The 21,902-nt window shown below is 33.3% G+C and overlaps 3 protein-coding genes across 3 annotated transcripts; 2 read left to right on the top strand and 1 right to left on the bottom strand.

Annotated features, from left to right (window-relative positions):
- Positions 1–431: 431 nt before the first annotated feature.
- LOC133792131 (uncharacterized) lies at positions 432–965 on the bottom strand. Its single transcript, XM_062230051.1, has one exon. The coding sequence runs from the start codon at positions 963–965 to the stop codon at positions 432–434; it is 534 nt and encodes a 177-aa protein (XP_062086035.1).
- A 4,680-nt stretch (positions 966–5,645) lies between these two features.
- LOC133788592 (UDP-xylose transporter 1) lies at positions 5,646–8,240 on the top strand. The gene is made up of 8 exons (XM_062226120.1): positions 5,646–5,817; positions 6,073–6,204; positions 6,316–6,500; positions 6,876–6,943; positions 7,031–7,163; positions 7,309–7,470; positions 7,579–7,854; positions 7,977–8,240. The coding sequence occupies exons 2-8, from the start codon at positions 6,084–6,086 to the stop codon at positions 8,085–8,087; spliced, it is 1,056 nt and encodes a 351-aa protein (XP_062082104.1). The 5' UTR covers positions 5,646–5,817; positions 6,073–6,083; the 3' UTR covers positions 8,088–8,240.
- Positions 8,241–15,227: 6,987 nt separating this feature from the next.
- On the top strand, positions 15,228–15,761 carry LOC133792130 (uncharacterized). Its single transcript, XM_062230050.1, has one exon. The coding sequence runs from the start codon at positions 15,228–15,230 to the stop codon at positions 15,759–15,761; it is 534 nt and encodes a 177-aa protein (XP_062086034.1).
- The last annotated feature ends 6,141 nt before the right edge of the window (positions 15,762–21,902 follow it).

The raw sequence follows: 21,902 nt of genomic DNA, 5'->3' as shown, positions 1-21,902 counted from the left end.
CAGGACCCAAGATTAAAGTAAGACATAAATGAGCCTTTCTTTTTCATGGGCCTTCTGCATTGTGAATCCTTTGTGAGATATCTAGAGGGTCATGGAAAATAGTACCTCGGGCTTCATACTTATCAATTTCGGCTGGGCCCATTAATTTCTTCACAAAAAGCTCCATTTGAATATCACTAGGCCAAGGTAACCTATTGACCTTAGGAAAGTCATGAGGTGTACGTGACTTACATAGTTTCACATGGGGTATTTCCAGAATTTGGTTAATAGTAGGCACCACATTGGCCATGAGTTCTTCCAATCCCAGCATCATCCCTGCCATCTTCCTCACCAGAGTTTGTGTTTTCTAGGGACTGTTCGACTTCATTTGAATTTCTCGGCAACTTTTCATGCAGTTTCTAGTGGACTAAGAGCTTTGGGTCGAAGAAATCTTACATAGGCACCTCTGACTTTATCCAAGGCCCATTCATGGGTACAACCTTACCAATAAGAGAATAAACAAAAGCTTTAGGTTGCATACAGTTCTTGAAATCATGGGCTATCCTTCCACAGTTGTAACACACCATTGGCAATTTGTTGTGCTTGAACTGAATCCATTCTTTCCTCCCTATTGCAATCTTCAAGAAAAACCATGCAGGAAGGTGGTGAGAGACAACAATATTCACCTTAATCTTCAGATAACCACGTCTAAAGGCCTCTAATCTTGAAGCTCGATCTGTATCCAGATAATCTCCTATTTTGTTAGCAATTGTTGGAGCATTTTCCCAATTCAAATAAGGTGTTGATAGTCCATGGGCTTGAACCCAGAAGACTACCTTGTCCATGTCTACGTTCTGCCAGTCTCCATCTTCTGGCCATTCTCTGATGTTCAGGAGTTGGTTGCTCACTATCCTTGGTCTTCTTCTCAAGACCAATTGGCAATCCTCTTCCAAATCGAAGAAAATACCCCAAAGGTTCCCCTGCATTGTTTTTACTCTCCCATTCCCCTTTAGATTCCATATGTTATTCAGTATCTACTTAGCCCGGGATTTTTTCAATCCACGCATCCCAAACACCTTGGCTAGGACCCTTAACTTGACTACGTCTTCGTTGGCTTCAATGTTTGCTTCGAGCTCAAGGGATAGATTCTCAATAAATTGTCTTCTCATCATTTCTAGTTTTCTTCTCTGCTCCTCATTAAATTCCTTTGGTTCCCCTTCATTAATGTTATTCATTGCCTCCTCCTCCTTATCATTAGTTCCTTCTTCATGGTTGGTATTTTCAGGTTGATCCATGACTACTTCATTTGCTAAGTTTTCTTCATGTCTGCCATCATCGGGTAAGTCAAGGTCCATAGTAATGACCCTTCCCCCAGATCTTGAGCCGAGGGCCACACACTCAAGCTTGGACACCCCTTAACGAAACACTCTCAAAGGAACTCAAAAAGACCAAGGAAGGAGAACTCTCACAAAACGCTCAAATCAGAGTAAGCCTGAACCCAACAACTACCCCCCCAAAAAAAACATCCCCAACCAACTAGAGAACAAGGCAATAGAAACGACAAACTACCAATGGAATAGTAAAAAAAAAAACTGTAACTTGGACAAAAGACAACATTCACCTTTTTCCCCAATAAAAATCAGGACCAACTGATTTTCAATGAAACAGTAAATCCTGCAAGCTCTCGAAGATCGATACGTCTAAGACTACAAACAACCGATACTGTTGTAGTTAGAATTTCCAACATCTCATATAGGAGAAAAAAAATTGAACATCATCGCCTCTCTCACTACCCAACGCACAAACCACCTTGCCTTTTGAGAATTTCATTGAATAGACCCCACTTTCGTACTTTTTTTTAGTTAATGAAATATTACTCTCATAAAATTAGATTATTGACGTGAAATGTAATAAAATTGAATAGTAATATTACTCTCATGAAACAGTAAATCCCGCAAACTTTCAATGATTAATGTTTGTTTTCCTTCAAAAAAGAAAAAAAAACTTCATTGTTTGTTTGAAATATTTCAATAAAACACTTAATTGGCAATTAACTTTTTTTGGTGTTTTTGTAAGAGAAAGTGAGAGAGATTATGTTTAAAGAGATTGATTAAAGTGTGGAAATTTTATTCCTTGCCTATTAGGAAGAAATTATGATTCTATCATTTGAAGGAATTATCACTTCAACATCCACAGAGGTTTATTACCTAACAATTTATTATTTATTGAAAAAAAAACAATTGTCAATGGCACGAATCCATTACAAATGAAATGAGATAATTGTAATCAATAATAAGACCAAACACAGAGATCCAAATACAAATAAATACGAACTTGTAAGTGGACCAATGTCGTTTTTTTTTTTTTTACTTTTGTTTTCTCATTCCAAATGTAGTACTCCTATCTCTGAAACTTATATCATGTTTTAACTTTGGATATTCCAAAACTTGGGAGCAGTTTTCATAATCATATATTTTCTACAAATATTTCAAATATCTTATGTTAACACCCACAATTTTATAAACTTTATTTATTTATTTATTTATTTATTTTTGTCTGATATGGTATATATCCTTAAGTTTAACTAGCCAAATAACGTATCTCTTTTTCCCTTTCAGAAAAAAATGTATCTTCTTTCTTTCTCAGAAGTATCTATTCTATTTGGGGACACTTTTGTCCATTTTTCATAAGTGAAAAACTTTTCACAAGTTTATTTATTTTTTTGGTATTATATTGATTCTTTTAACCGATTTGTGTCCACCAAAAAAAAAATGTGTGCATCCTAAGACATATGATGTCCCACTTTCACCAGCTACTACCTATGATTAAGTTAGACCAAGAAAATCAGCTATGCCTCAAAATGACTATTTTTTTTCTTATAATAATAAGAATAACAAAAAAAAAAAAAAAAAGAAAGAAGAAGAGAAACTGTTGGAGTGAGATTGAAGTTTTCTTCATTACCAAACTCTAATTGAGTTTGAGGGTGGCAAACTTGTTTTGCTTGGTTTGGCAGATATCTCTCTACCTCTCGCTCGTATTGAAGAAAGAAAACCCTCATCTCACCTTCCTGCCTTGCCTCATAAGACTTATTTATGATAATATATTTATATTCACCTCTTATAATAATATTCAAACATATAGGCATGAGAGATACTGGCTAGAAAAAAAATCACATTATTACAAATAAAATAAATATAACTTAAAATCATTAGCCTCTTCTACTTGGAGGATATATTTGGACTAAAACACCCTTTTACACCTCCTAAATTATCGAAAATAACCGGGTGCATTGAGAAGATTTATAATCACAATTATTTAAAAAGTTTATATATATATATATATTTTTTGTATATTGTGTTTTGTATCCTTAATTGTTTTTGACATTTATTTTGATAAATTATTTTTTAGATTTTGTATTTTATAAAATTGTTCAAATAGACCCTAAACTCAATTTTGATGAAGAAAAAATCGAATATGACAATACAGTTATTAGTCCTACTAATTGTACTTTTGTTTTGAATTGTTAATTTTATTAATTATTTTTTATTTTAGTTCAAAAAAAAATTTTGACTAAAATCGAATTTAGGAAACTACTTAATCTATTTTACAAAATACAGGATCCAAAAAATAATTTGCTAAAATACAATTCCAAATAAGTAATGAAACATAATATATGGTCCAAAAAAGTATAAACTCTTATTTAAATACGAGATCTTTCAACAATGACATAAAATTAAGCCATTATAATTATTAGTTTAGATTAAACTCAATTAATTTCTATTTTCACTAAATACTTTTATTTTTTTACTAATCTATTTGAGCTCTAATTTCTTTTTGGTCTACCTGTAACTAAATTAATTTGTTTTTTTTTCTTTCACCATTATTATTATTTTTTGGGGGCTAGGTTGTTTATTCGTCTTCTAATTCCTCTCATTTTCATTGTCTTGACTTTTATCGTTGATTATTGACCCAAATGAATTAGAATGTGACATTGTAATTGATTGGAAATGTGATTTTGCTTAGACTTCACCAAACATGAGAAAAATAAAAGATTGCTTTTATTAGAATATTCATTTTATTTTCTCTCTCCTCACCCTTTTATATTTAATTAATTATTTACAAATATAATTTTTGTAACTTCTCATAAATATCTTCATATAATTTTAAACTAAAAAAATTATTTCTTAACACACCAAATAAACTGTAGGCATCGAAAAATTAAGTTATCATTAAAAAAATTAAAAATTAAACAAAATATAGATATCTCTTCTATATAAAAAGTGTGTAGATAAAGAAATTTTTTTGTTTTAACAGTATTTTATTTCTTTTTTATTAACTTTAATGAAATATTCTTATATTTAACATAATATTTTTATATTTAACGGTAGATTGTAAATATGACTTAAACTTAAATAAAATTAAATAAACAAATAATTAAATAAATTAAAATAGGATAATTTTGAGATATTTTACAATGATAATTATTTAAAAATAATAAAACCATACATTTTTAACTTAAATAAAATTTAATTAAACGTAAACTTAATATTATATTAAACATATAATATATAATCTTTTTTTGTCATTGTCAAATTCAAAATCTAGAACAAACTTAAACTTAAACAAAAATAAATAAATTAATTAATTAAAGTAGGATAATTTTAAGATATTTTATGATAATTTAAATAATTAAATCATACTTTTTAAAAAATAATAAAAGCATAAATATTTTTTTTTGTCTTATAAATTTGTGTGATAGTTTGTTTTTTATCAAGTGATTGAAGCTTTTTTTCTTCATCAAATTCACCAAAGGTCATTGGGAGATACATTAGAAACTAAAAATAGTTGACGCATATATACTATTATCTACACTATGACTTTTTCTATTCTATTTTATTTCTATTATTAATTTATTTTTAAATATTATTGTATTTTATATATATGTCATGTAGTCATGTAAATATATATTTATGTCAATGTTGTATTTAAATATCATATATGTAGAGATTATTGATATAAATATTTATATATATTATAAAATTATAATTTATTCTATTATATATATTTTTTTTAAAATAAAAAAAAAAGTGAACCAATTTTTATTAAAATTATAGACAATGTTTACAACTTTAAAACTAAGTAAATGTGTATTGCACGTTGCTTCTACCTAGTGAATAAATAAATATGAATCTGAAAAATAATAATATGTAATTAATTTTTTTTTCCGAGAAAACTAATAAATAATAATATAGATGAGTCCCCGAAGAAATCTTTTCAAGATTTTTTCTTGATGAATAATTTTGAACTCATTAAAAATTTAAGAGGGTGTAAAATGAAAATTTAAAATTTTATGTTTTAACTAGAAAAATGAATGAGGAATCCCCAGCACAGCACCAAAATAAAGTCACAATGAAATGACCATAAGGGTGTTTTGGTCATTCGAAACCAAATTCGTAGCATCCTTAACGGTCATTTGAAATTAACTGTATGGCTTGCTTTTGCTAAGCTTACGTTAGCCGTTAAGTCTCTTCTCGAAAGTGAGCCACACGTGTTAGTGTTAAGTAGCCAAAAACAAAGAAAGAATTAATATCCTCTTTTATTAAATGTAACGGCCGTTGGTGTTAGGTACCAACCGCAAAAACCTTCAAAAATAAAATGGTACACAATTCTCATACAAGCCAGCAAGCCTTCTCTCTTGGATCTCTCAAAGCTTAATTAACTAACTCTCTATCTCTCCTCGATCCCTTTCTCGACGGCCCACCGTTCAGGGGAGCTTGCCGGAATCGGGCCGGTGAATCTCCCGGAGTTATTATTATAAGATCCCTTCTACATTTATCGGTACGTACTTGTAATTATAAATTAATGCATTGTTACAAATATCAACGTGTGTGTTGTGAATGAGTAGTTATTCTGCATTTTCAAGTCCTAATGTTCGAAATGTTATTGTTTTTTTCCTTATCAAACATATTTGTGAAAGATATGAAACCATATTATATGTTATAGTTACACGACTGTATTTTTTTTTTTTATTCTTCTTTTTTAATGAAAAGATCGATGAACATTTACAAATTTTATTTGTCATTGATGAAAAAGGAATAATTAAGATGGGGGAGATGTCAAGCTTCCAGTTGGGCGTTATTGGAGCCCTTTTCCTTTCGGTGGCTTCTTCTGTTTCTATTGTCATTTGCAACAAAGCTTTGATGAGCAATCTTGGCTTCCCATTTGGTAATTTAATTTTATATATATATATATATTTATATATATATAAATTTATATTGAAAACTATTGGGGATTGGAAATGACGAAATTACCCTTGTTGTATGGTTATATGTTTAGCTACAACACTGACTAGTTGGCATCTGATGGTGACATACTGCACGCTACATGCGGCTCAGCGATTCAAGCTGTTTGAGAATAAGTCCATTGACATGAAAACTGTTATGCTTTTTGGCATTCTAAATGGTGTTTCTATTGGTCTTCTCAACTTGAGCTTGGGATTCAACTCCATTGGCTTCTACCAGGTTATATATATATATATATATATATATATATATATATTTTTTTTTTGCTTAATTTATTTCATTTTATATTTATATAAATATATCTCACTAATATTACTAAATATTATATTAAATTTGTAACCAATATCCCATATTACCAAATATACCTCACAAAGACTTACCTAGTACTTTTTTAGAATTTTCTGTCCCTAATCAATTGTTGTAAGATTCATACAGAAGGACAAGTAAAATAAACAAAATTATCATTTAATTGAGGCCACTTCCACTCATATTGATCAGTTAAATGTGCATTTTTTTATTTTCCAAACATAATAATTTATTACTATTCATTTTTTTTAAGAATATAATTTATTGGTTTAATTTATATTCTTGCAGATGACCAAGCTTGCCATTATACCATTCACTGTGTTGTTAGAAACCCTTTTTCTCAAAAAACAATTTAGGTAATTATAAATATTTTTTTAATTACTCAAGGGGGGTTTATTATTTATGCTTAGTTGTTAATTATGTGTGCTTGTTTTAATTTGCAGCCAAAAGATAAAGCTCTCTCTCTTAGTTTTAGTGTTTGGAGTTGGCATTGCCTCTGTGACCGACCTCCAGCTCAATCTTGTTGGAACAATCATCTCTCTTCTTGCCATTGCAACAACCTGCGTTGGCCAAATCGTATCCCCTGCTACTTTTATTAATTATATATGAGTAGATCGATGATGGGTTTTGTTGTTTCTTCATATAATTAATTAATATTATGGTCATATAATTGATTTGATTATTATACATGATAAGCTTAACTCATAAATGAATAAATCAGCTTACAAACACAATTCAAAAGAGGTTGAATGTGTCTTCGACGCAGCTGTTATACCAGTCAGCTCCATTTCAAGCAGCTATTTTATTCGTGTCAGGCCCTGTGGTAGATCAGTTCCTCACCAAGAAGAACGTCTTTGCTCACAAATACACCTCCATAGTCTTGGTACGCACACATTATGTATATATAAATTAAAGAGAAATCATTAAGGCATTTATGTTTTTCTAATCATATGTATATATAATAAGGATATATGCATATGCATGGACGCAGGCGTTTATCATCCTTTCGTGCATAATCTCAGTATCTGTGAACTTCAGTACATTTTTGGTGATTGGAAAGACATCACCAGTGACATACCAAGTGCTGGGCCATCTCAAAACTTGCCTTGTACTTGGCTTTGGCTATACATTACTGCATGACCCTTTTACTGACAGAAACATTGTTGGAATATTGGTCGCCATTTTTGGCATGGGATTGTACTCTTATTTTTGCACTCAAGAGAACAAAAAGAAACAATCCGGAGGAGACCTCCCTTTGCCCTCTCAGGTATATAAATTTATATTTTCATATATATATATATATATATAGTTATATATGCACTAGTAGTAGTTATTATTACAATGTGGGTACCAAATCCTAATTGGATTTTTCTTTTTTCTTTTTTTCAGACCAAAGATAAGGATGGTACTCCACTACTTTTGGGAGGGATTAAGAACATGGTTCACCAAGAAAAAGATAGTCATGAGGTCAAGAAATCAGCAAAGGACTCTCTTGTTTGATTGTTACATTTATATAGCTAGGCTTTGCCTTTGGAATTAAAGGTTTTTTTTTTTCTTTTCTTTTCACTCTCCTGTATTTTCAATTTGAAGATATGATAAATCGAGTGTAAATGAATTTTGATTCTTTAAAATAAGATTTAATGTTATACCTGCGTTTTTTTCTTCCACAAATACAACTATGGGATTCATCGTTTTTTTATATTGGTCATATTCGATATATGCATAGTATAAATATATTTACATATATGGGTAATGGTTACTGGATGATTAATTTATATTAATCATTGGACTAAGATTAATGGTGCATATTTATAGTTGTTAATTAATATTACTAAAAATAAATTTTAATTTTTTCAAATTTTTAGAAGGGTTACCTGATGAAAAAAAATGTATTTATTATGAAAATATAATATTGTAAACTTTTCATTATTCAAATGCATGTCAATTTCTAAATATAGCTAGTGTATCTCATTGTTTGGAAACAACATTAATTATGGAAAAAAAACTAAACTCGAAATTAATGTAGAAAAAAATATTTACGTGTTGGTGACTTGTTATATCAAGTCACTATGTTACCACATCATCATAATTGTTAGTATCCATCTATGGATAGTAACCATTGAGAAGTCTTCAAAGTAACCATCCATGAGTAGTAACTATTAGAATTTAAGAAACACTCAAGCAACATGCATAAATATCAATATTTCAATACATAATCCCAAATCCTAATCATGTTCCTAAAATTGTTTCAATATAAAATCTTAAATCATATTTCTATATATCATTTGCTAAATCAAGGAAGAAAATGAATATGAGAGCGGAAGCACTAACCTAAGGCTATTATTGGAGATTGCACAGAGTGTTTAGATCTTCCTACATAATATGTATCTCTATGAGAGAAGAGTCTTTCTTTTCTTTTCTGTTAATGAGATGATAGACATAATAGTTAGATACATATATATATATATATATAGGGGACCACAACCCTAATTTATAATTAGTGATTTCCAATTTTGTCCATTATAAAATTAAAAACTCACTTTCCTCTTTCCACACATTAAATACATGACACTTTAATACCCTATGATATTTATAACATAACTGGTCACTTCATTTTATATCACACTTTATAATGGCATTATACATTATACATATTGTAAACTTTTCATTTTTCAAATGCATGTCAATTTCTAAATATAGCTAGTGTATCTCATTGGTTGGAAACAACATTAATTATGGCAAAAAAAAACTAAACTCGAATTTAATGTAGAAAAAAATATTTACATGTTGGTGACTTGCTATACCAAGTCACTATGTTGCCACATCATCATAATTGTTAGTATTCATCTATGGGTAGTAACCACTGAGAAGTCTTCCAAGTAACTATCCATGGGTAGTAACCATTAATAGTGCACACATATATATATGGTGGCGACATTATTTTTGTCTGATGGAGTTGTTTCTATTTTCGGCACCAACAGATTATAGTTTTTTTTTTTTTAAATCAGACATGTGTGTAATTCACTCTTTAAACCCTAATTTCAGCGCTATAAATTATTCCGAATTTCTTGAAAAACTAGTGGGAAGTCTGCTATAACTGTAATATGCACCATCATATAAAAAAAAAAAAGGAAATTTGCGACATTAATACCTATGTAGTTTGTTTTGTTGCACTTAAATGTCTATGCAATTTTTTTGGCAGTAAAAATGCCTACCGTTACATATTTGGTGCAGTCAAAGGTCCCTACCGTTAGATCTCAGTTAAGTTTGACTTTGACCTGTATAATAACTATTTGGAAATTTCTAATTGGCTATAAATAATTAAATATATAAAAATAAATAAATTAAAGTAAAAACAAAATCTCAATATCACAACTTAAATTAAATCTGATTTTTTTTTAAATCATTAAATATTAAAGTTTTTTTTTAGTTGGAATGTAGTGAGATTTGAGGGATTATCAAGCTTGCCCATAGCTGATGTGCATATCAATAATTAATTGTTGCAATCCAAGTGGTTCAAAAGGACCTGAATCATGTTCAAACAAATTCCAAAACTCTTGTTCATCACAAAAACGGGAACAAAACCCTGAACCAAAACTAGAAAAACCCCATCTCGTCGAACCCCTTGGCTATGAAAACTCCATCCACGTTGGACCCCAAACCCAGGAAAACCCATCTCGTCAACCCGAACCCAAAAGACTTGGTCCCATCATCGTGTTTTTCATAGCCCCTCGACGACGACATCAAGTTGAAGTTGCAAATCCGACAACAACATACTGCACAAAGCTCTAGAACCGATGATGATATGCCTTTGTGTTTGATGCGAAGAAGAACAATTTTTTTCTGGGTTTAGGGTCCGACTGGGTTTGAAGTGCGACGGGGTTTTGGGTCTGGGTATTCGGCCAGCAGAAGAAGAAGGAGAGGAAATCGATGGGAAGAAGAATTTTTTTTTTCTAGGTTTGAGGTTTGATGGGGGTTTTGGTTTGGGTATTCGGGAAGAAGAAGAAGAAGAAGAGGAAGTCGATGGGAAGAAGAAATAATTTTTCTTTCTGGGTTTGAGGTTCGAAGGGGATTTGGGTATGGGTATTCAGGAAGAAGAAGAAGAATGGAGGAGGTTGATGGGAAGAAGAAGAAGAAGAGAAAAAAATATATTTTGTTTTATTATAATTATTTTTTATTAATTTTTTAATGAATTTAATTTTATATAGTTTTAAACTAATTAGATTTTTTAAATGATTTTTAAAAATATTTAATAATTTTCAAGTAATTAGAAAGTGACACGTAACTATTAAAGTCAAACGTACTAAATGTGTAACGGTAGACATTTTTGCCGCCAAAAAAATTATATAGGCATTTAAGTGCAACAAAACAAACTATATATGTATTAATGCCGCAAATGTACCTAAAAAAAATTGGGATACAACTTCTCCATGTATTAAAACAAAAACTAGCCTCTATTATTCGGGGAAAAAATAATGTCCCTACCAAAAAAATTTCATATATATATATATTTATATAAAGGGAACTTTTATAGTAAGAACCCTAAAAAAGTTTATATTGGCATGAATATTTTTTATTTTTTGTACACCGATAAGTTCTAATTTCATTTTTTAATTATACGACGGTATATATTATAGTTATATAAGACTTTTCACAAATTTTTGGAATATTTTGAATAATTTAGAGTGTTGGAATCATAATTATAGCTGCTTTTTTCATGCGCGCATAAAAAATAAATCACACATACATATAAAGTTCGTGGTATAACTGTTGTACATATTGCATAGTATTTGTAGCACTTGTCATAAGGGTAAATACTTATTTGGTACCCCGTGTTTTATCAAAATACACATTTGGTACCTTATGTTTAAAATAATGATCACTCAGTACCTTCTATTTGCACAATTCATACTAATTTAGTACCCTCCGGTACAATCTAGTCAACTCATATTTCAAATATGACCATATGACTCATCTTTTAAATGAGTTGTTTGATTTTCTTTTTCTTTTTGTTATTTTAAAATGCTTTAAAAATATTTTTTGAATTAATGAAACCAAAAAAATGTATAATTAAAACTTTCAAATAATTTTAATAAACAAAAATAAAAAATTAAATGTAATCGCTAAACTTAAACCAAAAAAATTAAAATCAACACCCTAAACATAAAAGCCAAAATTTTAACTAAATTCAAACAAAAATAGTTTAATTAAAACCTAAAATTATTAGAGTTTTAGTTTACTTTAATAAATTTTAAAATATTGATTTTAGTTTTTTTTTAAAATTTATATTTGGATTTAAATAATTAATTAAAATAGTTATATTACATATTTTTATTTTAATATTAATTTATATTATTTTTATTTAAAAATCTAAATTTAATTGATTAATTTTATTTAAAAAAATTGTTTATGTTTTATTATTTCAGAAAATATTTTTGAATCATTTTAAAATAGCAAAAATATATATATATATATATATTAAAAAGAGGGGTAATAAGGTCATATTTAAAATATGGGTTGACCACATACCAGCGGAAGGTACCAAATTGGTACGAATTGCAAACAAAGAGTACCAAGTATGTATTTTGATAAAACACAGGGTACCAATTTTTTAGTCCTCGTGTATGTTGTTTGTCAAACGATCTGATCTGTTAATAAGGCTGCTCACTTATTTAAATTCAGGTTGTGTGTATAAAAGTTATGATGTACCTTAAGAATTTTTTATTCTTTTGATGGCTGATTCTATCCGTTAATAAGATTTGCATTTTACTTAAAATATACTTTTTAAAAAAAAAAAAAAAGAATCATACAACTAATATTTATAATTTTCATGTATAAAATGCTTTAAAAAAACATTGCATCTTTGAATTTCTAGAAATATTAGTTACACTATTCATTTGTCAATAACTAATTATGGTATGGACCTCCAACATTGCAAGGGAGGTAGGAGTTTTGGAAGCGAGTTGAACTGGAAATCTCCAAGGAAGGGTGCCCTGTTTTGTTGATGGGTGATCTTAATGGAACTTTATGGGACTAAGAATGCATTAACCATTCAAAAGTAGGCAACACATCTTATTACTCGTTTGACTTGCAGAGGATGGTGGCTAGTATTGGCCTGGTTGATCTCGGAGCTGGTGGAACCCCTTTTACTTGGAGAAGGAAGATTAGTACGGCGGGTGGTCTTAGTTCTCTAAAAAGAGCCAGACTGGACATATGTTTGGCTACTCTGGATTGAAGAATCTCATTTCCCTCTGTTATGGTATTGAATTTGCTGTCATTATCCTCAGATCACAATCCAATTGTCTTGGATACTTTCGGGGATAGAGAGAGACTTCAAAAGTCATTCAAGTATGAGAACATGTGGGCAAGGGATCCAAGATGTTATTGGGTGGTCAAGAAAGCGTGGGGTTTCGTTCAGCTCGATACGCCTATGAAAAACTTTAGAGCTAAGATTAATGCAACAAGGAAGGGCCTAGCGAAATGGAATAAGGAACAATTCAAGGATGCCAAAAATTAGATTAGCAATGCTAAAACAAAGTTGCTTCAAATTGAAGCACCTGCTGTACCCGATCCTCTATTGGAGGAGGAACCTAGAGTTGTCCTCAACGAAGCCTTGAGAAGAGAGGAAGTCCTTTGGCGGCAAAAATCTAGGGACAATTGGCTCAAATATGGTGATAGGAGTACCAAGTTTTTTCATATGTCTACTGTGATTAGAGGCCGTAGAAGTGCAATCTCAGCTCTGAAGGATGAAGGTAGATGGGTCTATAAGAGGAAATAGATTGGCGATTGCTTCATTAGGAAATTCAAGGAAACATTCCGAGCTCAACCAACAATTTTCTCAGATCATATGGGTGGGTTGTTCCCCACTCGGATTTCAGAAGCCACCAACATTAGCCTATCCATTATTCCAAATGAAGCTAGGAAGCCCTCATGCAAATTGATCCCAATAAGGCCCCAAGCCTGATGGGATGCCATGCGCTTTCTACAGGCATCATTGAGAGACGATCCAAAATGATGTTTATGGGATGGTCATGGTGTTCTTCCAAAGATCGGTGTTGCCCAAGCACTTGAATTGTGAAAATATTATCTTGCTACCCAAAAAAGACAACCCGTGCTCAGTTAATGATTATCGCCCAATCGCTCTTTGCAACGTCGCATACAAGATTATCTCAAAGATTTTGGCGAATAGACTTAGAACGATCCTCATGTAATCAGTTGTCAAAGGTAGAATTATCCATGACAACATCATGATTTCCTAGGAGAACATCCATCCAATGAATAAGAAGCAAACCAAGGAAGGTATTATGTTAATGAAATTAGATATGGAAAAGGCTTATGATAGAGTGGGATGGGGATTCCTTAGGCCTATTCTCACTTGTTGGGGATTTTCTGAGATAGTTATCAATTGGGTAATGTTATGTGTATCCTCATCACACTTTACTTTACTTCTCAATGGCAGTCCATTTGAAGGGATTCAACCAAATAGAGATCTCTGTCAGGGTGACCCTCTATTGCCTAGTCACTTTATTATTGTGGCAGATGTTTTCTCTACGCTTAGAAAAATCTAGAACGTTGAAAGGAATTTGGTTATCTCGGAATGCCTTGACTATTAGTCATCTTTTCTTTGCAGATGACTTAATTTCTTTGGTAAAGCTACTATTCCCGAGGCTGACGAGTTTATGAAATGTGTAACTGACTACTGTAGCTGGTCGGGAGGGAAAGTAAACTATGAGAAGTATTCGGTCTTCTTCTCAAAAGGGGTAGCCAAATCGAAGGCGATCAATATTGCTGACCATCTGAGGATGAAAAGAGTGAAGCAGGGAAGCCACTATCTCGATGTGCCTTTACTAAACTCGCATGCAACTACAAATGATTTCAACTTTATTCTAGACAAAGTAAAAGCTAGGATCCAGGGCTAGAAGGCTAAGTTGCTCTCGAAGGCGGGCAAAGCAACACTAGTTCACTCAGTTGGTGGTTCTCTTACCTCCTATGTGGCAGCATCGGGGCTTATCCCAATTACGACAACCCAATTATGACAACTAGGAAGATTGATAGAGAGTCGAGGAGCTTTTGGTGGGGAGACAAAACTAGGAAACAGGGACTTCATTTAGTAGCCTGGGAAGGACTGTGTCGTTCTAAGGCTATGGGCGGGCTAGGCTTTCGGTCAGTTAACTTGGTGAACCAAGCTTTCTTTGCCAGGAGAGGTTGGGAGCTTCTGATGGGGAAACAAGCTCTGTGGAATGAGATGACGAGATCAAAATATCTGCGAGGTTGTTGTATCTTCGATTATGAACCCAAGCAACATGACTCAACCATTTGGAAAGTTGTAATGAAAATGCGCCCTCTACTGGTAAAGGGGTCTGTCGCCGAATAGAGAATGGAAAAAGAACAACCATTTGGTTTGATAATTGGGTGCTTGGGGGTGATAGGAAACCAACTCCTAAGCTCAATGCCACCTTCGGAGTAAGTTGGGTTTCTGATTTCATTTCAGAAGGTCAATGGGATGTGACAAAGTTGTACGCTTGGTTTCAACCATCTGAGGTGAGGCGTATCCTTAATATCCCTATCACGCGTGAGGATAAAGAGGATTCTTGGTTCTAGGATGCGAACCCCTCTAGTTCCTTCACTATCCGATCTGCCATGCAAATTGCATCCCAAGAGGACCCTTCTTGCAAAATTTGGATGCAAATTTGGAAGAGCAAGATCCATGAGAGGCATAAGATCATGTGGTGGCAGATTCTGATGGATGCTCTCCCTTGTAAGGCAAAAGTGGCAAGATTCTTGCACATGGCTAATTCAAAATGCACCTTGTGTAATCATGAGGAGAAAAACACTCTACATTTTCTCTGGTCTTGCCCAGTCTCAGCTAGGCTATGGTTCTTATACTGTTGGGGTATTACTGCTGAGAGGGTGAGGATATCCTCTTGGAAGGAATGGTTTCAAGTGCTAGGAAATGATTCTAATAGACCTCCCACGTCATCTTTCAATGACCTCATGCAAAGAGCTGCAACTATTGTATCAGTGATTTGGAGGGAAAGAAACTCAATAGCTCATGGAGCACCTGTAGTGCCTTTTGACATACTTTGTGGGTTGGTTGGTAGACCTATTCAAGAATGGGATGCCTCGGTAGAATTGGATCAAAATCGTCGCTGGTCCAACCCCACACTTGGCTAGATTAGTTTCTCTACAAATGTGGCTGTCGGTGATAGCGATAGTTTTTTGGAAATGTTGGGTCGTGACAGCGAGGGTCGCATTGTTCATGAAGTGGTGGACATGGTGCCTCAAACAAATCCTATGCAGGTGGAAGCTTTAGCCCTGGTTATGGCAGCTAGTGCAACAATTGATTTAGGCTTGGATGCAGTGATTTTCAATATTGACTGTTCTTGGGTTGTTGAGTCTCTTAAGGCAAAGGGCGTGATGAGAGCTGCTATGTTGGAATACTTTGCTATGAAATTCAGAAGCCTTTGTAGTCGTCTGCAACTTTGGGAAGTGACTAAAATCCCGCAGGAAATCAACTCTGCAGCTCGTAGTCTGGCAGCTGCTGCTAGAAAGTACTGATGGAATGGCAAGATTGACTGGAAGAGGCTGGACAGGGAGATTTTTTTATGATTATAAGGTTTATTATCCACCATAACAAATTGGGACATCACTGAAACACAGTTCTATGTTGTTCAGTAGTTGTTTGTCTTTGTTTTGGTTTGAGAAAGTTGTTTTTTTCATTAGTTTCTAGCTGTTGTTAGTTCAACTGTGCGTTATGTTAGAATTGTTGTGTGTTTTGCAATTAGTTCCTGGTTTGGTTTGTGTTGTGCTGCCTTACACTACTACAAAAAAGGCTTTTTAGGGCTCGCTTTGCAAGTCCTCTATTTGAGAACCTTAAAAATGAGGTTTTTTAGGACTCACAGAGCGCGAGTCCTCTATTTGAGAGCCTTAAAAAGTGAGGCTTTCTAGGACTCACGTTGTGAGCCCTAAAAGAATGTTTTTAGGGCTCACATTGCGAGTCCTCCTGAAAATTTTTATTTTTAATTTTTTAAAAATTATTGGGTAGACAAAGCTCCCACCAGAGCTCCGACGATGACGTCGGCGCCACCACCCCACGGTGGTGGTTCGGGAAAATGAAACATTTATATAAAAATCTGAAAAATATTAAAATAACAAAACTTATATATTCAATCTATAAAACAAATATGAATAATAATGAAACATTTATATTTATATATATATATATATATGAAAACTATTAAATGATAGGGAACTATAATTTGCTAGTTACAAATAAAATTATATACAACTAATTAGTATTTCTAAATTTATAATAATGTTAATCTCAAATTACATATAAAATATAGAAGAAATTGCCTCCAATCTGCTCTTGACTTGTGAGACAACAAGGAAAAGTCCAATAATCAAAACATGAGTCAATAAATTTCTATAAAAACGGGCAGCATTACAACTTCAATTTGGACATTCCCAAATTTAAAAAACCTGCAAACATATCACATAAACAATCCCAGAGCAGTCCAGTAAAATCATAGTATGCTAATTCACTCATAACTGCATTTAATTTCTTAATTCGCAATTAATTTATATAACCCAAAATAATTAAAATTGGGGTTAGAAATTATACCAAATGCTCGGATAGTGAAACGGGGTTGAGGATGACGTTTAGAGCTTGAGATGAACCTTAGAACACCCAAAAGTGGCTATTGACCGAGACTCCCATCAAAGCTCCGGCGAGAGCGGCGGCGCCACCACCCTACGATGGTGGTTTGAGAAAACAGTGACTAGCTTTTGAAGCCTAACGCTCGGGGAACGTCGTGGTGGTGGTGGTTCTTCGTGGAACAGAATGTGGTGGCCGGATTGGAGCCAAAAATTTTGGGACTCCATAGATTCTGACGAACACCAAAAATGAAATCCGGCGACTTCTAACCCGATTCTTGGTTGGGTTTCGCTCGCATGAAAGTGTTGAGTACGATGGTGGTTGTAACAACCCAAAAATACTAATAGGGTTTAGTGCCTTAATTAGCGTGTCGAGAGGGCATAAATGAATATGTGTGTGATTAATTGATTAAAAGCGTGACTAGGTGGCATGCATGATATATATGATGACATGAATATATTTATATGCATGTTTATAAGTATTAAATATGCATGTAGGCCCGTTCTTATTTATAAGGGCATAGCTATAATTTTGGCCCGTTAAGGGCATAAATGTGATTATATAAGTTAAATGATTGAGACCACATTATTATGTGGATATATATATATATATGTTTGCAATATACGGCTCGAGGCGATCCTAGTGAGCAGATTAACGAAATAGTCACAGCGAGATTTAATATCCCGCTCGAGGTGAGCCTAGGGGTATTTTGGGAACTTTGAGAATATTTTGGGGTTTATTTAAGTAACGAGTAAGTATTTGGTAATTAGTTGGGCATGACGAGATTAACTGGAAATTTGTAGGATGACTCAATGAATTAGCGGGAAATGGGGGGCAAAATGACCATTTTGCCCTTAAGGGCAAATAAGAGGCTAAGTTAATAATAGGGGCAGTTTGGTCTTTTTAGTTAAAGGATAAGTTCAGTGAGATTTAGAAAACAGCCAGAACCCATCTAATACTTACAGAACTCTCTCTCTCTCTCTCTCTCTCTCTCTCTCTCTTATACATGTTCTCTCTCTCCCTCTCTTATGCCTAGAAGAGTTTTGAGTTTTGAAAGGGAAACTTGAAGATGTAAGCTTGAAGACTGGGAAATTAAGGCTAGGATTCTGAGGTATAGCTCAGGGACACCATCTACATCTTCAAGGTAATGGTTAAAGGTCAGTTGTTTGAATGAATTATGCTGAATTGTTGTTAGAACTTAGAGCTTGCATGAAGATGGATTCCAAGACTGTTTTTGGGTGTTTGATGAATGTAAGGAATTGTTTATAGGGTAGTTATGATGTTTAGGTTATAAGGATAAGAAAACTAAGCTTAATTCTGGGTTGAATTGGTGTTTGGGGTATGAATTTGGGGTTTAGGCTAAAGGAAAAATGCAAGAAAAAGGCTTGTTTTCTGGGTTTGGGGCTCGAGCCACGACCCTATTCTTCAAGCACCGCAGCCCATGTGCTCGAAGAGGCTAGAAAGCCTCTGTTTTACCTAGGCGCGCCACAACCTTGGAGGGCATGTCACGGCCCGTGTTCTTTAGCAGGGAGGGTCTTGCCATCTGACCAAGTAGCGGGTCGCGACCCTAAAGGGCATACTGCGGCCCTAAATGGAAAGGCAAGTGAAACTTAGGTTTTAGGTTCGGGGAGGCTTGGGGACTTTAAACCTAAGTGCTCGGGACGAATTCTACTATCCAGTTTAGTAGAATTCAAGGTCCTGGAGGCTAGTATTTGTTTCGAAAACATTTAATTAGATTAGAATCTGATAGTTATCCATTATTGCTTGTGACTAGGACTACCGTTAAGGCTCAGGACTGAGGATCGTGCTCGGGACCGCTCTTTATCCATCGATCGGGACTCAAGGAAAGAAAACTGCACCCATGTGGTTGTGAACGGGACTGAGATTCCCTGTAATTGAACATATGTGTTCTGTGAATTATATATCTGTTATGTGGGATATGAAAGTACGACCTAAGGGTGCTGGGGCTGATGATAAGCGTACTGAACGCAGCTTGGCCTAAGCGAGTTGGGATCGGCTAAATAATCAGAGGACTCGGCCTAAGCGAGCCGGGGTCAGCTAAATAACCAGAGGGCTCGGCCTAAAGGCGCCGACACCTAAATATTTGTGTTACAGATTGAGTTATATATTTGAAAGTACATGTTTAACGTTGCCTAGTTTAATACCTATATTCTGCTGATTAATTGAAATGATTGACTTAGAGTTTTGATATATGCTCTTGTTGCTGTCTATGCTTGTTGATTATGGTTTTCTTGCTGAGCCTTGGCTCATGGGTGCTACATGGTGCAGGTAAAGGCAAAGGAAAACTGGACCAACAATGAGTTGGAGAGCTCTGGGCAGAGTTTACATCAACAGTTGCTCAATTGCCATGGTCGAGAGAATTACAGGAACTAGAGCTCTAAATTGTATTTTATCATTTAGACTGGCTACTGTTGTATTAACTTTTGAGAGTCATTTCCACCTTGTAAATCTTATTTTTGGGATCCCATGTATCAAACTCTTATTTTAATGAAAAATCAATCATTTTATAATCAAAATCTTTTAACCCTAACCTATCAGATGACTTTAGAAACACATTTTAGTTCAAACGACCTGATTAACAGGTCTTATACTATTTTAAACATACAGTGTAACAGTTTTGGTTACCCAGGGCGTTACAGTGGTGGTGTCTCAACTCACAACGGCCCAAGGTGGTCGGAATCTCATCGAAAACTTTGGGAAAACCCAAAATCGCAGGCGCTGTTGTCCGCCTTAGGGGACGCGTGAGGGTTTGGGCTTGCGTGGCTCAAAGCTTCGACGGCCTCCGAAGCTCCCTGGCTTGCGCGTGTTGCTAGTGGCGGCAGGGAAGGCAGCGGTCGGGCTCTGCAAAGACTCAAGCAGGAGAGAGGATGGGTGGGAGAGAATTCGAGAGAGAGGAGAGAGAAATATGGGCTAAGTGGGAGATAGGGTTTGTTTTATTTTATTTTTCATTTTTTTAATTTAGTTATTAATAAAATTTTAATTTGATAATTTATTTATTTATTATTTTTAAAGGCACTCAAAGTGTGCCCTTAAAAGTCGTTACTAACTCAAATTTCCTCAGTCTTTTAGGACTCATATCAGTAATTAGGACTCGCACCGTGTGTCCCAAAAGATATTTTTTAATGACTCTCACTGAGTGCTGAACGTGAAAATATATAAAGGCAAGTGCACGCAATCGATTCCTATTCTTTTTCAAAATATAAGATCTCAGCCTATATACAGGTTTTCTACATCTCTGTGATAAACTTAAACATATAGAAGGCATTAAGCATGAAAACCTAATTACTACACAAGTCATACATGTACTTTCGTCCAATATGCAACCTTTGTCTATATAATGATAGCATATTCAATTCTCATCTTTCAAATTTTGAATCAAAACCATTAAATCAAGTAAATAGTGATCAAGTATTTACTAGCATTAAACAAACATCATATAGATTAGAATAGAGAAGAAAAATCAAAAGAATCTCATAATTCAATTAAATAGAAATCCAAGTGACTACATTAAACCCTTGATAAAAATGTTTAGTTCATGGAAAAGAATAGAAAAAGAAGTAAGAGAAGAAAGAGAGTAAATATAAAGAGGTCAAGAAGAAAGAGTGAGCATTCTTTTTATAGTGATAAGGTTGCGAAAAGAGTTTTCTAGATGTTTCCATTTGTTACTTAATAATGCTCCAAAATATCCTTATTTGAATTTCAAATCCCGCAACTCTAGATTACGTAATCTTGTAGATCAAATATCACCATGCAAATGTCCGAATTTGACTTTTCTTTTGAAACAATCTTTCGTAGGTCTTTCAATAAACTTTCCAACGCCACTAAGAACACATAAATCGGATAAGTGAGTCGAGAGATATGATAAAAATACCAACTTTATCTCAGATTCAAAATATCTCAGATTTTTCCAACAATTTAAGTTTGAATTCTCCTTTACTTCTCCAATCAATTCAAATAAATATATTTTTATTATTTTTCTCTTGATTGAAGATAATATTTCAAATAAATTTTGAAATATTTCTCAAATATCCATTTAACAAATGACAACCTGAAAAATACAACAACCACATATAAAAAGAACTAAAAATATACAACAATAATAATAAAACTAAGACTAAAAAGTATTAAAAATATATCCTATTAAATTCCCCCAAACTAAACATTTATTCACCCTTGAGTAAAGAACACAAAAGACAAACAAAAATCAAACTAAAAATCTAAAACAACCAACACAAATGAATCAAGCCAAGAACAACAATTTAAGCTTCAAAATATTATGAATAACATGCTTATATAATCTTCAGGAAAATCAACTTATAATCCAGAATTTCAGTCAAAACATTCTTCTAATTCACTTAAGTCCAAAAAAAAAAAAAAAACTCTCAAAATCATGATTAATAAATAAAATGTATTTGAATCATTTCATGCTCACCAAATTTTTTTCATTACAATAAATTAATATCATTATCACATAAGCTTGTTATACTTACTAATCTCCACTAATGTAGAAAACACATGCTCAAAAATCAATAGGACTTTCATGGCTTATAATTGAACGACTTAGGTAAAGGTAGATGAAAAAGTCATTTAGACTCAAATATACCATAAGCATACAAACCAAATTTCTCATTATTTTT

This window comes from Humulus lupulus, chromosome 7 (genome assembly GCF_963169125.1).
Source record: "Humulus lupulus chromosome 7, drHumLupu1.1, whole genome shotgun sequence".
NCBI classification, from domain to species: domain Eukaryota; kingdom Viridiplantae; phylum Streptophyta; class Magnoliopsida; order Rosales; family Cannabaceae; genus Humulus; species Humulus lupulus.
Note: the sequence above shows the minus strand (reverse complement) of the source record. Positions and strands in the feature narration are given on the sequence as shown.

Coding starts and splice junctions, on each gene's coding strand:
- LOC133792131 (XM_062230051.1), bottom strand. CDS start 965: ATGCAGGGGAACCTTTGGGGTATTTTCTTCGATTTGGAAGAGGATTGC.
- LOC133788592 (XM_062226120.1), top strand. CDS start 6,084: ATGGGGGAGATGTCAAGCTTCCAGTTGGGCGTTATTGGAGCCCTTTTC. Junction 7,164..7,308: donor CAACCTGCGTTGGCCAAATC/GTATCCCCTGCT, acceptor TGAATAAATCAG/CTTACAAACACAATTCAAAA. Junction 7,471..7,578: donor AATACACCTCCATAGTCTTG/GTACGCACACAT, acceptor GCATGGACGCAG/GCGTTTATCATCCTTTCGTG.
- LOC133792130 (XM_062230050.1), top strand. CDS start 15,228: ATGCAAATTGCATCCCAAGAGGACCCTTCTTGCAAAATTTGGATGCAA.